At 38.2% G+C, this 17,958-nt stretch overlaps 1 protein-coding gene across 1 annotated transcript in view; it reads right to left on the bottom strand.

Annotated features, from left to right (window-relative positions):
• LOC139167803 (VPS10 domain-containing receptor SorCS1-like) overlaps positions 1–17,958 on the bottom strand; it is a 372,414-nt gene that overhangs the window by 156,627 nt on the left and 197,829 nt on the right. The window contains exon 4 of the mRNA XM_070752750.1: positions 16,239–16,312. Coding sequence (XP_070608851.1) covers positions 16,239–16,312 — 74 coding nt within the window. The remainder of the gene's footprint in view (positions 1–16,238; positions 16,313–17,958) is intronic.

Below are 17,958 nucleotides of genomic sequence, written 5' to 3'. Positions count from 1 at the left end.
ATATTGAGACCTTTTAAATTGGCTGTTTCATTCCCTCACCTGTTGACACACTCAACAGTCATAATATGATGGCAAGACAAGACCTCATATGGGATATTTATTTATTTATTGGATTTGTATGCCGCAGACTTGGGGCGGCTAACAACAACAATGATAAAAACAGCATGTAACAATCCAATTAATAAAACAACTAAAAACCCTTATTATAAAAACCAAACATACACACAAACATACCATGCATAACTTGTAATGGCCTAGGGGGAAGAAATATCTTAACTCCCCCATGCCGGGCAATAAAGGTGGGTCTTGAGTAATTTGCAAAAGACAAGGAGGGTGGGAGCCATTCTAATCTCTGGGGGGAGTTGATTCCAGAGGGCCAGGGCCGCCACAGAGAAGGCTCTTCCCCTGGGGCCCGCCAAACGACATTGTTTGGTCGACGGGACCGGAGAAGGCCAACTCTGTGGGACCTTATTGGCAGCTGGGATTTGTACGGTAGAAGGCGGTTCCGGATGTATTCTGGCCCAATGCCATGTAGGGCTATAAAAGTCATTACCAACACTTTGAATTGTGACCGGAAACCAATCGGTAGCCAGTGCAGGCCACGGAGTGTTGCAGAAACGTGGGCGAATCTAGGGAGCCCCACGATGGCTCTCGCGGCCGCATTCTGCACGATTTGAAGTTTCCGAACACTTTTCAAAGTTGGCCCCATGTAGAGAGCGTTGCAGTAATCGAACCTCGAGTTGATGAGGGCATGAGTGACTGTGAGCAATGACTCCCTGTCCAAATAGGGCCGTAACTGGTGCACCAGGTGAACCTGGGCAAACGCCCTCCTCGCCACAGCCGAAAGATGATGTTCCAATGTCAGCTGTGGATCGAGGAGGACGCCCAAGTTGCGAACCCTCTCTGAGGGGGTCAGTAGTTCCTCCCCCCCAGGGTAATGGATGGACAGATGGAATTGTCCTTGGGAGGCAAGACCCACAGCCACTCCATCTTGTCTGGGTTGAGTTTGAGTTTGTTGACACCCATCCAGGCCCCAACAGCCTCCAGGCACCGGCACATCACTTCCACTGCTTCGTTGACTGGACATGGGGTGGAGATGTATAGCTGGGTATCATCGGCGTATTGATGATACCTCACCCCATGCCCTTGGATTATCTCACCCAGCGGTTTCGTGTAGATATTAAATAGCAAGGGGGAGAGGACCGACCCCTGAGGCACCCCACAAGGGAGAGACCTAGAAGTCGACTTCTGACCCCCCACTAACACCGACTGCGACCGACCGGAGAGGTAGGAGGAGAACCACTGAAGAACAGTGCCTCCCACTCCCAACCCCTCCAGCCAGCGCAGAAGGATACCATGGTTGATGGTGTCGAAAGCCGCTGAGAGGTCAAGAAGCACCAGGACAGAGGACAAGCCCCTGTCCTGGGCCTGCCAGAGATCATCCATCAATGCGACCAAAGAAGTTTCTGTGCTGTAGCCGGGCCTGAATCCAGACTGCTGAGGACCTAGATATACCTCCAACAGGTATATAATATTGATAAATCTTTTCAATGGCTGGAAAGGGCTAGGCTAAAAATTCAATTCTAAGGCACTGATCATAGCAACATTAGAACAGGTATTAAGCACACAGAGATCTACCATTTTAGATGTGCATATAGAGATCATTCAACACATGGTAACAGGGTATAAGGTACAGACAGGAACAGCACACACCAAGTATTGCCATTGTGTACAAATACATCTGCACAGTATATGGGCTTGTCCCTATAAGTCCAGATGGAGATTGCATTGACATTTGTGGAGAATAACAGGGCTAAGATCCTATAGGCTTTCATATCCAGATGGATAGGAGAAGTACTGGACAATCACTCAGATTGGTAATGGACAATGACCAGAAGACAGCAAAGATAATAGATGCAACAGTGTCAAATGAAAACAACATCCATAAGAAGAGTATGAAAAACTAGAGAAGTGCCAGAAACAGGATGTGAAAAGGAAAAGCCCAAAGAATCTTAATGGCGATAGCATCATTTGGAATTGTGATTTGTAAGCTGGTTGAATGGCTCCAGCAAATACAACTGCAGGGTTAGGAACAGCTAAAATACTATTCTGAACACTGAAACTGCTATATAATATCATCTGATAGAGGAAATTACATTGAGGAAGATAAACACCTCTGACAGGGATGCAAAATAACTTATTAACATATATGTTAAGAATAATAGAATGCTCCCAATTCCTGTGCTGGCTTCTCCGTTTGAAAGGAGCCAAAGCTGCCTTGTAGGGGCAGAATGCTTAGGAAGGGTGTTCTGAGAAGTCACGGGAGAGATCACAATTCTCCTGCTGAATCTAGGGCCTCTATGCCACAATGAAGAGAAGAGACAGTCTAAGATGGCTGCCATGAAGCTGGCACAACTGATGACCATCTAAACACAGTGCAGGTGCGGACTTTGGTGAACAGTGTATGAAGTCGGTGAGAAGAATTCTTTTTATTCAAATTTTAACTTCAAAAGACTATCCAGGAAAAGAGAGTCTTGCAACCATTTTTAAAAGTAGCAGTGACCTAGCACTCGGAGAAAACCTCTTAGTTTTACCATCCCTACAAGCAGCTTTGACTCCTTTCAGACCCCTAAGAAATGGACAACTAAAGCTTAAATTTTGGAGTGTTTAAGACCTGATATATAATTGTAATCATGAATGATGATATCTATATGTCTGTATAAGTTGTGTTCTGTTTCTGTCTTTGTCTGTTTATTTTATGGTATTTTTTTTTAATGTAAATAATTAATAAATATTATTTTTATATAAAAAAGCTTTAAAGTGGATAAGAGATGATGGTTAGAAAGGAAACATTTTTAAACACAGTAGTGGCATAATCAAGATTAGAATAAGGATGGAAACTAGAGAGAGGGGGATTAATAGAATACTATAATAATATGGTGACTAGCATAAAAACAATAAGTAATGAAAGATTATAATGCAAGATGAATATGTGTATGTTTGCTAAATGTAACAAATATGATTAAATATTTTATTTGTATAAAATGTATGACATGTAGAATATGTTGATTGATATAAAAACACCATATTTGAAATATTGAATAACTAAATAATGAACTATTATAAGCTGAACAAGCAAATAATGGAAGATTAAATTTAATATAAATGTTGTTATTATTATTATTATTATTATTATTAATAGAATTGTATAAGGTTTCTAAAGTATTGAATAACTAAATAATGAAATATTATAATTTAATAAAAATATGTATATTATTACTAGAATTATATAAGCTTGTTAAATGAAACAAATGTGATTAATACTATTTTATTTGTATCAAAATGTATGATACTCAGATGCCACACTGTTCACACATTAATGTTTGTTAAAAAAATTTTTAAAAAATACAATGGAACCTTTAACACTAAACTTAAAATGTATTACACATCACTTTGATGTAATTTGCCTTCTTTTTTAATGTTATACATGATTTTGATTGAAAAAAATCAAATAATTTTATGTTTGTAATATTAAAATCCTAATTTGTACTTACTATTGATAGAATATTTTTTCTTTTATTTCTAAAATTGTAAGTTAAAGTATATAATAAAATGTTATTTATAAATACTATTGAAACAGTAATTTATATTATTATTGTTATCAACAACAATGCAACACAGCAAATGAAATCAGTATGCTGGATTTCGTATTTCATCACCAGTTGGGCGCTTCCAAAGCACCTAGGACTGCTTCATGTAGTGGCAAATTATGTGCGCCGATTCCAGTAAAGCGGCCTTCTGCAATCAACAGATGGAGATTTTGTCAATTTCGATGGTGTTCAAATGTCCACTGAGATCCTTTGGCACTGCACTTCAATACTATTGAAACAGTAATCTATATTATTATTATTGGTGTTGTTGTTGTTGTTATTGTTATACTAAGATCAATAACAATATAATAAAATGGGTAAAAAATAAAAAATGGAAAAATATCAAGATTGAAAAGCCAATCTTTCTGATGTTGGAAATGTGTAATTTCATATACACATAGTTCTAAAAACATTTTTGCAATCGTTTTTTTCTGTAATTTTGTTGTAGATGCTAAGAAATTTAAACTATTAATGTGTGTTTCTTTTCCTCCATTTCTTTTCTTTTCCAATTGTCCATGTTCCTCTTTGCTTGTTCAGATATCTAGTAACTAAGATGATGTTATATGGTGGACAGTTTAAAGCCTAAATTATTTAATGTAGACTTTAAACTAAAATGCAACCTGACTTAGAAGTATGGGCAGATTGAATTTCAGAATGGGATAAAGATAATAGATCAAAATGGATACTGAAATATTTTGTCCAATCTTAATGTATCTCAGACAACCTATATTCAATGAAGCAATGAAAGGGCACAACATTTTTAAAAGTCTGCTCTAAATAATTTATTTATTATTATTTCTCATTAACCCAGTCTCTAATATGCTGAATATATAAACCATAATAATGCTATTAAATAAAACACAAATGTAATACACAGATACCATAAACTAAACATAAGGAAAAGCCTGAACAAAAAAGATACATTTTCAAGGGAGATAATCATCTTCTACACCATTTCCTCTGAAGGCTGTTTTGAACAGAAGATCAGTAAAATAAAGATAAAGGCTTGTTTTCTGCAGTTCCTTCATTGAAATTACCTTCAAAGCATAATTATTCCTACAAGTTTTGCCCTGTGACAATAGAATCACAAACTATCCATGTTTAATTGATGCAATTTGATTGGTGGGAATATTGCCTTTGGTGGTTCATTTTCTTTCAACTTCAGTAGGCCAACAAATAACTTCCTAAAACTATATCGAGAGCTCAGCATGTTGTAACTCCACTTGTTAAAATGTGACATTTCTTTAGAGAAGACCACAATTTGAAGACTGAATAGAACCAGTTTTAAAGCTACAGTTTCTCACTTAAGTTGATTATCCTAGCGGGAATTCTGGGATTTCTCGTTCAGTGTAACTAGAAGGTATCATATTGAGAAAACGGTTATAACAAGTGATATGCAGTGTAGTGCCCATCAAGGGTAGGGATGCAGGAGCACTAGAGGAGCAGTGTGACCTCTTCTATTTCTTAAATAGGAGGTCAATTCGGCTATCCTTGCCTAAGTTATCATATTATATCTAAGCTTGGAAGCTTGGGAAAAAAATCAGGAGAGGTTGATTATTCCCTGAATATTTATTTATTTATTTATTGGATTTGTATGCCGCCCCTCTCCGGAGACTCGGGGCGGCTAACAGTGACAATAAAACAGTGTACAATAGTAATTTGGTATTAGAAATGATTAAAAATCCATTAATATAAAAACCAAACATACATACATACATACCATGCGTAGAATTGTAAAGGCCTAGGGGTCTCAATTCCCCCATGCCTGATGGCAGAGGTGGGTTTTAAGTTGTTTACGAAAGGCAAGGAGGGTGGAGGCAGTTCTAATCTCTGGGGGGAGTTGGTTCCAGAGGGCCGGGGCCACCACAGAGAAGGCTCTTCCCCTGGGTCCCGCCAGGCGACATTGCTTAGTTGACGGGACCCGGAGAAGATCCACTCTGTGGGACCTAACTGGTCGCTGGGATTCGTGCAGCAGAAGGCGGTCCCTGAGGTAATCTGGTCCAGTGTCATGAAGGGCTTTATAGGTCCTAACCAACACTTTGAATTGTGACCGGAAACTGATCGGCAACCAATGCAGACTGCGGAGTGTTGGTGTAACATGGGCATATTTGGGAAAGCCCATGATTGCTCTCGCAGCTGTATTCAATATTGCATTCAACCAATATTCCTGGTTGTTGTTGTTGGGGTTTTTTGGGGTGGGGTGGGGGTGTATTTGGACTTAGTTGACAAGTAACCCACAAGTCAAATGTAGTAAGCTTCAATGTGGCATCTAAAAAGTAGATCATGCTTGAATGAGGAAGTAAATCCCTAAGACAAAAGAAATGGAATAGATTTTTGCAAGGCGTTTTCACCAAATAGAGTGCAACAACTTAGGTGTCCCAGTGGAGAACAAAGTGCCAAATAGAGCATATGCTCCCCCAGTCACCTCAGGAGGCAAAGATGTTACACAAACATTTCTGGCTTGCTCACAGAACTTGCCGGAGGCCTGGACTGATGCCTTGATTTATTTAGGTATAAAGTTTTCTTCATTTGTGCTGGCAGCAACATCTTTTCATTACAGTACAGAGAATTCAAAACATTTTGTTGTACAGGTCTACTGACACATAGAAGCATGGCTCATCTACTCTGTATTGTGATGGCCTACCTATCTTAGTCTACTCAGAGAACCAGCCTTTTCAAAGCCACAGCAATGGAACATCTTACCCTGACACACTAACCTTGACCCACACTTTATTAATTCAAAGCCCACTTGGCCATAAAAATGTTTCATGAAGTCCTAGTCTTATGGAGCTCCAGATAAAGTGCTAGCCTGCACTCACTTGTTCTATGACTAAGCTATGAAATGTATCTATTTTTTTTAAATTTTTTCCTGAACTTGTCCTTTATTGTAGCTTTTTCTTTCAACTCAACCAAATGATTTCCCCAAATGTGCTGTTATGGTGTCACTTTGATTGGCAAGTTTTACATCAGCCTCCAGCAAATGCTCATTGTAATGAAAAAGTTTGAATTACTGATATGTAATTTTTGCAAACATAACCGCACCATCTTAGTTCGATTTTCCAGATAAGAACATACTAAGTTAAATCTAACAAGTAAGGTCAAGTTCATTTCATTTTTCCATTTATTCATTTGTCCAATACATAAATACATAGGAAGAGAGATAGACATGTGGTAATATAAAACAGGGTGAAAGTGAACTTAGAGGAGAGGATATATGAAAGGAAGAGAATATATAGGATAGTTGAAAGAAAGGAAAGATGATTGGACAGGGGACGAAAGGTACACCAGTGCACTTATGTACGCCCCTTACTGGCCTCTTAGGAACCTGGAGAGGTCAATCGTGGAGAGTCTAAGGGAGAAGTGATGGGGGTTAGGGGTTGACACAATTTAGTCCGGTAATGAGTTCCACGCTTCGATAACTCAGTTGTTGAAATCATATTTTTTACAGTCAAGTTTGGAGCGGTTCGTATTAAGTTTGAATCTGTTGCGTGCTCTTGTGTTATTGCGGTTGAAGCTGAAGTAGTCATTGACCGGTAGGACATTGCAGCATATGATCTTGTGGGCAATACTCAAATCGTGTTTTAGGCACCGTAGTTCTAGGCTTTCTAGGTCCAGGATTGTTAGTCTAAAAAGTTGTTAAAAGTAGCTTTTAAACTTCTGAGATATGCATGTTGCTATCAGAATGCAGATTAGTCTGGATATATATATTTATTTAACAAGTCAACGTGCCAATAATATTAGTCAATGATACTTGTAATCTGAAAGAAGCTTTGAAAGTATTTTTAGAAACTCTCACTATGCCTCAGGGTATTCTTAGCTGCCACATAAGTGAGTATTTACAAGTCATTTGGTCTGACTTCATAAAAAAAGAGCAGCATCCTCTCCCCTTAGAACAAGTTCTTACATTTTTTTATATATAAGTAGCAGAATGATCTGTGCATATAACATTTATTGTTGGAACTCCATTATTACTAGAAATAATAGATGTGCTGACATCAGGAATTGTGATCAGAAATCTTTTACTGAACAGCAGGAAACTTCTTCATCAATAGCTATATTCTGAAGATAAATTTCGAAGAAATGTAGTTTATGGCATAGAATACTTTGAGCAATATAATAGCATTTTTGAACTGACTTCTCTACTGTACCTCAGAAGACATAATCCAACCAATTACACTACTGACCTCAGATTTGCTTTTTTATGTTACCTTCAACTCATCAGTTCCTCACTCTGACCTTATTTCTGTTTGCTTTCCTATCCATCTCCCTGTCTCTCCCCATTTATTGAGTGTTCATCTATTCAATTCCCTGGCAAGAAAAATGACATTAGGGTTTGTCATTTTTATAGCATAGCACCATCTGGACCACAAACTGTCACCCTTCCCTAAATCCCAAAGCAAATGCCTTCTTTTCTTGCTTATGTTATCTAGCCTTATGGTGACTTTCCCTTTATCACAATGACTGAATTTCTGCACAAGCATTTCTGGATAATCTGTTTAGGAAAAATTGTCTCAGGCTGAAAATGTGAATTTAAAAGATGATCTGAGTTTCAAATGGCACATAGTTATCTGAAGAAGACCTCTGCTCAGTACTTCAGAGATATCTGGGTTGTGTGTGAGAGCATTCTAAAGAAGAGTGGGATAATTTAGAATAATAGTATGGATAGGTCTAAACTTTAGACAGAATACAATAACTTTATTGTCACTTTGAATGTTCACTAATCAGCATACATTAAAATGAAATTTCAATGCATGCAGCTCTCAAATGGTCATCACTTTCAATATATACTACATAAGCATGACTAAATAAATAAATAAATAAATAAATAAATAAATAAATATGCATATACATATATTATATGACACAGAGAAACAACACAGTCTGATGTAGAATAGAATAGAATAGAATATTTATTGGCCAAGAATAGAATAGAGTGTGATTACAGGCCAAGTGTGATTGGACACACAAGGAATTTGTCCTTGGTACATATGCTCTCAGTGTACATAAAAGAAAAAGATACATTTGTCAAGAATCATGAGTTACAACACTTAATGATTGTTATAGGGGTCAAATGAGCAACGAGGAAACAATCAATATTAGTAAAAAATCTTAAGGATACAAGAAACAAGTTAGAGTCATACAGTTGTATGTTGGAGGAAATGGGTGATAGGAATGATGAGGAAAAACTAGTAGTAATAGTAGTGCAGACTTAGTAAATAGTTTGACAGTGTTGAGGGAATGATTGTTTAGCAGAGTGATAGCATTCGGGAGAAAAACTGTTCTTGTGTCTAGTTGCCTTGGTGTGCAGTGCTCTATAGCGACGTTTTGAGGGAAGGAATTGAAACAGTTTATGTCCAGGATGTGAGGGGTCAGTAAATATTTTCACTGCCCTCTTTTTGACTCCTGCAGCATACAGGTCCTGGAAGGCAGGTTATGTATACATGTATGTGGCGAGAAAAACAAATTTTGTGAGTTTACATGGTGTTCTGTCGGGCTTTGTGGTAGAATCCTCCCGAAAATTCACAGGTACAAATTTCAGACACATACACATTTGAAAATTCAAAACAATGTTCTTTATAACGAAAATTCAAATAAACTAAGCACTCTTTTTGTATAGCAAAGAGCACTCGTCTCCAAACAAACGGGTAATTTGTACAAGTCCCTTATCAGTTCTGTGATACTTAGCTTGCAGCTGTGAGGCAATTCACAGTCCTTCTTTCACAAAGTGAAACACTGCTCTGTTTTAGTTTCAAAGCAGGGAAAAAGCAACACATCAAGGTTGAAGACAGGCACGAAACACAACGATCAGATAATCTTCCACAATGGCCAAACCCACATGCTGCTATTTATAGCAGCCTCACTAATTACCACAGCCCCACTCAACCACAGGTGGCCTCATTTTCATTGATAATAATCTCTCAGTTGTTGCTGCCTATGCATCGCTAGCCGCATGCGTGGCTGTATCATTAACTCTTGTTCCGAATCCAAGGAGGCGATAGATAATTGATCTCCTTCTGAGCTGTCTGCCACACTCTCCTCCTCCCTGTCACTCATGTCTTCTTGATCAGAGGAGACTTCATCAGCAGATTCCACCGGGAGCAAAACAGGCCTGCGGCATGTAGATGTCTCCCCCACATCCACAGTCCACAGTCCTTGGGGAAGGAGCTGGGCCAGGGCCAACCACAACACATGGGGAAGAAAGCTGTTACAGAATCTGGTAGTCCTACTAAAAACCTCCTTCCAGAGGGTACAACAGAATCAGACTATAAAGTGGATGTGTGGGATCTCTAACAATGCTTTGAGCTGTAAACCCAGCCCTTATAAGCAGTAATCCTGAATAAATGGAGCAAACAGTTTGTTAAAATGTTCTCAAATATTCTGTAAAAAGAGACCAAGACAGAAGGAGAAAGATGTGCCCCCCTCATCCAATGCAGGAAATGCAGACACTGGTTTGCATGCTTCACCTTGATGACATAGGGAGAGACTAATTCAGATTCATTCATTCATTCATTCATTCATTCATTCATTCGTTCATTCATTCATTCATTCATTCGATTTTTATGCCGCCCTTCTCCTTAGACTCAGGGCGGCTTACAACATGTTAGCAATAGCACTTCTTTTTTTTTAACAGAGCTAGGTTATTGCCCCCACATTCCGGGTCCTCATTTTACCCACCTCGGAAGGATGGAAGGCTGAGTCAACCTTGAGCCGGTGCTGAGATTTGAACCGCTGACCTTCAGATCTACAAGCCAGCTTCAGTGGCTGCAGTACAGCACTCTACCTGCTGCGCCACCCCGGCTCATTGTTAGTTGTCTGCACCCCCAGGTCCTTAATACTGTTGATACTGAGTGGAGTATGACTATGCCGGATTTTTCTAAAATCTACAATTATTTCCTTTATTCTATTAACATTTAGAACCAGATTACTTTTATTGCACCAGTACACCAGAGCCTTTATTATTATTATTATTTTTTAAATCAGCTTGCAAAAAACTTTGGTTCCAACATGTTTATCAAAAACTTTAGTTGACTACAAAGGAGGTAACATGCAGTGATGGGCTGCTTCTAGTTCAGACCAGTTCAGACCAGTTTAGTGAACTGGTAGTTCTGATGATCAGATGGCCCATCCACCTCTTCCCTATCCTGTCCTACATCTCCTTCTTTTTGGCTTAACTGGTTCACACGGCACAGCTGATTTCCTCACCTCTGCTGTTCTACTTACTGGGGGTTGCCTTAGAAGGCAAGCAACTGAACTTCAAATACAGTAGTACCCCTAGATACAAGCATAATTCGTTCCAGAAGGGAGCTTGTATGTCGAGGCAACTCGTATCTGGAACAAATTACTTTAGATGTTGTTTTTCCCCTCCAAGATAACCAAAAGCAAGGATTCTTGCGCCACCTAGTGGACGCTCAGCTCGTATCCCGAATTTGAGCTCGGGACTAGAACAGAAATGTCTCTCCCCTCATGGCTCGTATCTTGAAATACTCGCATGTAGAGCAGCTCGTATCTAGAGGTACTACTGTACTGTATTTTGAATGCTGCATGCAAGCGTGTTCGGCAGGCATGCACAAAGCACGTGATCACTGAACTGGTTGTTAAACCGCTTGCAACCCACCACTGGTAACATAACAAAAAGTAATATAACACATAGTTTACAAAACATAGTATAACTCATTGGGGAGAGCAGTAAGGGGGACTACTGATTTCAGTAACAAACAAATATGCTGTTTGTAAAGCAGGATGATCTTGTCATAAGAATGCCATTGGATAACAGGGTAATTTTAATAATGATTTTTTTTTGCATAGTAATATATTGGGGAAAAGAAGGAAAAGTCATGATAGGTGAAATATGTTGGAAATGATGGTGCCATTTTCCCTAGAATTTATGTGTCTATCTGTACCTGTGTCTATGTGACATATACACATAGAGGGAGTCAGAACTAAATATAAAAATCAGAAATCAGAACAGCAGAATAACTAAATCAAAAAAGGTAAATGCTTTTGAATACTCATATATTTTAAATGTTTTAAGTGAGGCGTTGGGTTTGATGAACCCAAGAACAGAATTCATTTCTAGGAGACTGATTAAGATGTTCATTAAAGTGATGTCTCCATTTTTGGCTTTTTTCTTAGAGTATTTTTATAAATTATATTTGAGTTATACTCACTACTGTAGCCATTAAAACAAGAACTACTAGTGAAAATAAAATAAAGTCTTAATTATTTTTTTTACACAATGTGGTAAGATATTTGCAGAGAGAAGATGAGTAATTAGAGCATGGTATTGAAAGGAGCTAAGATACAGGATCATGAAACAGAAATAGATGTTGATTGAAAGAATCTCAAGAGTCCATCAGGAGTTTGGCGGCTATAAATTTAATAAAACTTAAAACTTAAACACATCCTGCAAATACCTTATAATAGACTAGCCAGATCCTTCAGATTGGAAAGCAGAACAGGAAGAATATTGACAGTTTTGAACATTGATCTGGATAAAATTTCTAAGAATAATTTGGATAGTTAAGTAAATAAACCAATGGATCATCACACTGGGCTCTCACTAGACGCACACATGTCTGGGATCTAATTATTGTCTTTCAGACACATTATGTGAGCTCCTAGCTTTGTAGAGAATACTCTGATGTTTGGAAAGGGAAAAAAGGAAGTGCAGCAAGATTACTAGGTTATCATAGCAATGGAGAAACTGCTCAAAGATCGGAGAGATCAGGATAGGGATAAATTACCATGAAGAAAAACATCATCTGATGTTTCTAAGAGAAACATGATAGAACATAATCTAACCACCAAACTGTAAACCACTAAGTGAAAAATAAATTAAATATATACATACGGACTCATAAAATAGATCTCCTGAGGTGGTATTTACTGTAAATGGACCACTAAATGGATCAGTTATTCTTTTTATCCTACTTAAGAGAAACTTTAATTGTTTTAACTGTTCTTACTTAGTACAAAATTTTATATAATCCAATTCTCCACTGGCATGGATAGCTTTAATAAATTCAATTAAACAATATAATTAATAGTCTGTGACTATGGCTTATGGCCATTTAGTTATTTGCTGTGAAGTAGAATCTGTAATAAATAATCAAGACCACATTGTTCAAACATGCTTCATATTGCCGAAACCTTAAACATACCTGTTCCTGACATTTCCCTTTTCTACCTGATGAACTCATCTATTATTCAGTAGAAATGTTCTCACATAGGAACAGCACTAATTGAAATTATAATGGATAGGACAGTTTAATCTACATATTCATGAACCCTAACCAAGTACTTTGTAGTTCTTTGTGAAGTAAAGAGTATTATGATAATCTACAAGGACTAAGATGGAATATCATTCAATGTTTGTACAATAATTTGGAACAATATGAAAAATTGTATACAGAACCCACACTGAGGTCAAACACTGAGACTCTAAAATCTATATTCTTTTTTCAACATTTTGTTAACTGAAACTACTTTTATAACCCAAGATAGGGAATAGAATAGAATTCTTTATTGGCCAAATCTAATTGGGCACACAAGGAATTTGCCATTGGTGCATATGCTTTCAGTGTACATAAAAGAAAAGATTCATTTCTCAAGAATTATGATTATTAATGATTATTGTATTGTACTGTATTGCTACTGGTACAGATGAGAATGGTGCAGCGGTAGTGTAAGTTGCACTGAGTGAAGAGCTACTGTTCTCCTGTGTGCATGCACGTTTGTCCTAGCACCCTCTGCACATATGCAGAATCAAAAAAATTGCCAAAATCTCTGTCTCGTATGCATCCCCTTGTGAGATTTTGCTTCCCCAGAGCAAAAACACACTGGGACGCACTCTGGTGCATGCAGGAGAAATGAAGCTGCGTGTGCAATGCACCGGTAGTGGCCGGAATGGGAATCTGCCCCTGGTCATAGGGTAATAATGTATTGTGTATTGTATATTTTATATGTTGTGAGCCACCCCGAGTCCTCGGAGAGGGGCGGCATAGAAATATATATATTTCTACAAATTATAAGGATCCAAGCAACAAGTTACAGTCATAAGTTGGAGGAGATGGGTGATAGGAATGATGAGAAGACTAATAATAATAGTAATCATTATTTCTATTATTATGTCATCCTGGGTGAAGCGCTGGGGGGGAGGGAGTCAGGAAGGTCCTCCTGCCCTCTCAGCCAAAAACACAACAGAGGTCCGCAGCCGCCACCAGCTTGAACCTCCCATTGCTCCACGCCACTTCGCCCTGCCTGTCATCCTGGGCGAAGCGCTGGGGGGAGGGAGTCAGGAAGGTTCTCTTGCCCCCCCAGCCAAAAACACAACAGAGGTCCGCAGCCGCCACCGGCTTGAACCTCCCATTGCTCCACGCCACTTCGCACTGCCTGTCATCCTGGGTGAAGCGCTGGGGGGAGGGAGTCAGGAAGGTCCTCCTGCCCCCCCCCCCCCAGCCGAAAACACAACGGAGGTCCACAGCCGCTTTGCCGTACCTGTCATCCTGGATCAAGCAAGCGGCGGCGGACCACCTTTGTGTTTTCGGCTGGGGGCGGGGGCAGGAGGACCTTCCTGACTCCCTCTCCCCAATGCTTCGCCCAGGATGACAGGCAGGGTGAAGCGGCGTGGAGCAATTGGAGGCTCAAGCTGGTGGCAGCCGCAGACCTCCTTTGTGTTTTCGGCTGGGGGGTGGGAGCAGGAGGACCTTCCTGACTCCCTCCCCCCAGTGCTTCACCCAGGATGACAGGCAGGGCAAAGCGGCGTAGAGTAATGGGAGGCTTAAGCCAGCAGCGGCCACGAACCTCCTTTGTGTTTTTGGTTGGGGGGGAGGAGGACCTTCCTGACTCCCTCCCCCCAGTGCTTCGCTCAGGATGAAAGGCAGGGCGAAGCGGCATGGAGCAATGGGAGGCTCAATCCGGTGGCAGTGGTGGACTGCCATTGTGTTTTTGGCTGGGGGGGGCAGGAGGGCCAGACTGACACCCCGCCCCCCCCAGCGCTTCACCTTCCACCGGCCAGAAGGAGGAGGAAGGGGGGCATATTGGCCAGCTGCTGGAAAGCCAAGGGAAAATCCCAGATGCTTTGGCTGGTAGTGTGGAGGCGGGGAATCTCGGCAGGGGAGGGAATGAATGCACCAGTAAGTGAGCACACACGCAGTAAGAGAGCCCAGAGACCTGGCCTCATGTTCGTAAGACGGAAAGGGTTTTTAAGATGAGGCAAAGAAATCTTAACCCCTGGGTTCGTCTCTCGAAAAGTTCATATGATGAGCGGTTCGTAAGACAAGGTATCACTGTATTCTTTCTTTTTTGTCAATTTTGTAATCATTATCTTCTTCCAATCCTATGTATTCTTTGCTCCTATTTCTACAAATGTAAAAAAAACCCAAACCTCTAAGTAGTCAAATTGTTATCTAAATTAGCTATTTTAAATTTTCAGGAGACATCAGAATGCTACTCCTTTTTTTTGTTTCTCTATCCCAGAGATAACTTTGGAACCTTTAAAAATGATGAAAATAATGTGGAAATAACTACTTAAAATACATTATTTAAGTAGGGAGGGAATCTCAGAAATAATGTAACAATTGCCGCCTTAACATTAGTATTTATTAAATGCCTCTGTGCTATCCTAAGACATTCATGTATTCCTAAACTATATTGCTAAATTAAATGATATGGTTACATATACAGGAACCAAAGCTTTGATCTTTGATTTTCCAGTATATGAATATATCAAAAAGTGCCTAAGAGATTATTTTCTTTACAAAAATTATTTATTGTTTTTAAATAGTAAAAAATAGTTTCAGGTAATTTTTTTCAGCATGGAACTAAAAGGAATTCCTGTCCCTTTAAATTCTATTTTAGGCATCCTGCCCTTCTTCCTGAACAAAGGATTTTTCAAAACAAATGAACTTTCTACCCTTATAGGAGGGACAAACATTTACATTATTTTACCTTATCTTTGGATATGAGATTGAATTTTTAGACTATGTGATAAACTACTTTTTAAAATGATTGTCAGTATACATTATACTTGTTTCAACATAGAGAGATATTAGTTCTATATTGGCAAAATAAAAGGTATGCCTTTTCTAATACAGCATTATATTTTCAATGTATTGTAATTCAATAATTATAAGATGGCATGAAAAATGTATTATAAAGCAGCATAATGTTAACGCATGGTGAATATTAGTCTCCCACGGATACCAATCAGGAATAACTACTGTGGTGCAGTGGAACCTTTTCACATTAAGAAAGGATTCAAATACCATATTTATTTTGCTATTTAGAGTATTGACCAGTAGTCCCTATCGCTCAGTTTAACCTACTGGTGTGATAAAATAAGTGGGAAAAAATTACATTGTTGGATATCCTCCCCCATTCATTCCTTTTTTATTCAAAGAAATAAATTGCCAAATTTAATAAATATGTCTTAAAATTAGAAAATGTATGCAGTTATAGTATACATCAGTCTAAAAGACATTGGAAAATATCTGTGAGCCTACTCTAAAGAATCAAATTCAATAAATAATTATACAGTTCATTGTTATAAAAAGCCCTGTGGTAGGTGAAATATTAATTTTTACTTACCAGTAGAATCTATTTGGGGTTATGGATTCTTGTAGAAGTAGCCATCTTCTTCCAAATTCAACTGAACTGTACAGCTAAGAAGAAACATTAAAAAAAATACAGTGTCTTAATCTTCTGCCAAACATTCATCCTGTTTTATTTCTCTTAAAGCTTTATGTTGTGAATGATTATTCAGATTGTTTTTAATCCTAGTCTTCTTTTCCACATGTGCTAAGAAGGTTTACAAAAGTATTCTCGAAAGAAGTGCTTTTGATGATCCAAAAATATGTTCTATAAAATGTTTCTTTTTAATTATTTCCTCTCATTTTAGCTGTCTATTGTGAAAATGTGTGAAGCAACAATTCTGTCCAAATTATAGCATATTTGCTCTAACACAAGATGACAAAATTATTATTATTATTATTATTATTATTATTATTATTATTATTATTATTATTATTATCAGTACAACACAGCAAACAAGATCACTATGCTGGATTTCGTATTTCATTACCAGTCGGGCGCTTCCCAAGCACCTAGGACTGCGTGATGTAGCGACAAATTATGTTTGCCGATCCCAGTAAAGTGGCCTTTTGCAATTGACGGATGGAGATTTTGTCAATTCCGATGGTTTTCAAATGTCCGCTGAGATCCTTTGGTACTGCACCCAGTGTGCCAAGTACCACTGGGACCACTTTCACTGGCTTATGCCAGAGTCGCTGCAGGCATAAGCCAGTGAAAGTGGTCCCAGTGGTACTTTATTTATTATTATTATTATTGTTATTATTATTATTATTAATTAATTAATTACATTTATATATCAATCATTTATACAATGATTGTTGTTATAGGTTTGTTTTAGAATTGGTCAAATACTCAATCAAATTTTCTTGTTACCGGTACATCTGATGTAGATTTAACAGGGGAACAGTAGAATACAATTTTTCTATCTGTAACATCTTCCATTTTATCTTGGAATCAAAGTGTACCCTAGATTTACCAAAAATTTATTTTTTGAAAACATAGAGAGTGGGGTGGTTTTCATGTCTGTTAGAAAGTTTTTGAAATTTAAAGTGATGGAAGATGTTAGTAGGCTTATTATTGGAACAAGGGGGCTTGTTGACATGTGTCTTTTCCTCATTCTGTTTCTCCTGCTTCCTCAATATCCATGTTTTGTAATTTGATAGTAGCTGTTTCCTGATGGCATTTTTCTTTGGAATATAACTGCAAGATGAGATATGTTGGGCAGGATATATGCAAAGAAAAACAGAATGCAGGTAGTCCTTGAATTACAACAGTTCATTTATTGACTGTTCAAAGTTACAACAGCACTGAAAAAAGTGACTTGGGACCATTTTTCACACTTACAACCATAGCAGCTTTTCCATGATCACATGATTTACATTTGGATGATTGACAACTAACTAATATTTATGATGGTTGCAGTGTCCCAGAATCATGTGATTCCATTTTGCAATTATCTGACAAGCAGAGTCACTGACGAACCAGATTCAATTAATCACCACATTAATTTAAAAATTGCAATGATTCACTTAACAAATGTGGTGAGAACAATTATAAAATGTGCAAAACATATTTAACAAATTTTTCACCTAGCAGCAAAAGTTTTGGGCTCAGTTATGGTAATATGTTAGAGCTACCTGTACTCGTATAACTGCATCTCCCATCCACAATAAATTTAGATGTTATTATTATTATTATTATTATTATTATTATTATT

Source organism: Erythrolamprus reginae, chromosome 5, assembly GCF_031021105.1.
Source record: "Erythrolamprus reginae isolate rEryReg1 chromosome 5, rEryReg1.hap1, whole genome shotgun sequence".
Lineage (NCBI taxonomy): Eukaryota > Metazoa > Chordata > Lepidosauria > Squamata > Dipsadidae > Erythrolamprus > Erythrolamprus reginae.
Note: the sequence above shows the minus strand (reverse complement) of the source record. Positions and strands in the feature narration are given on the sequence as shown.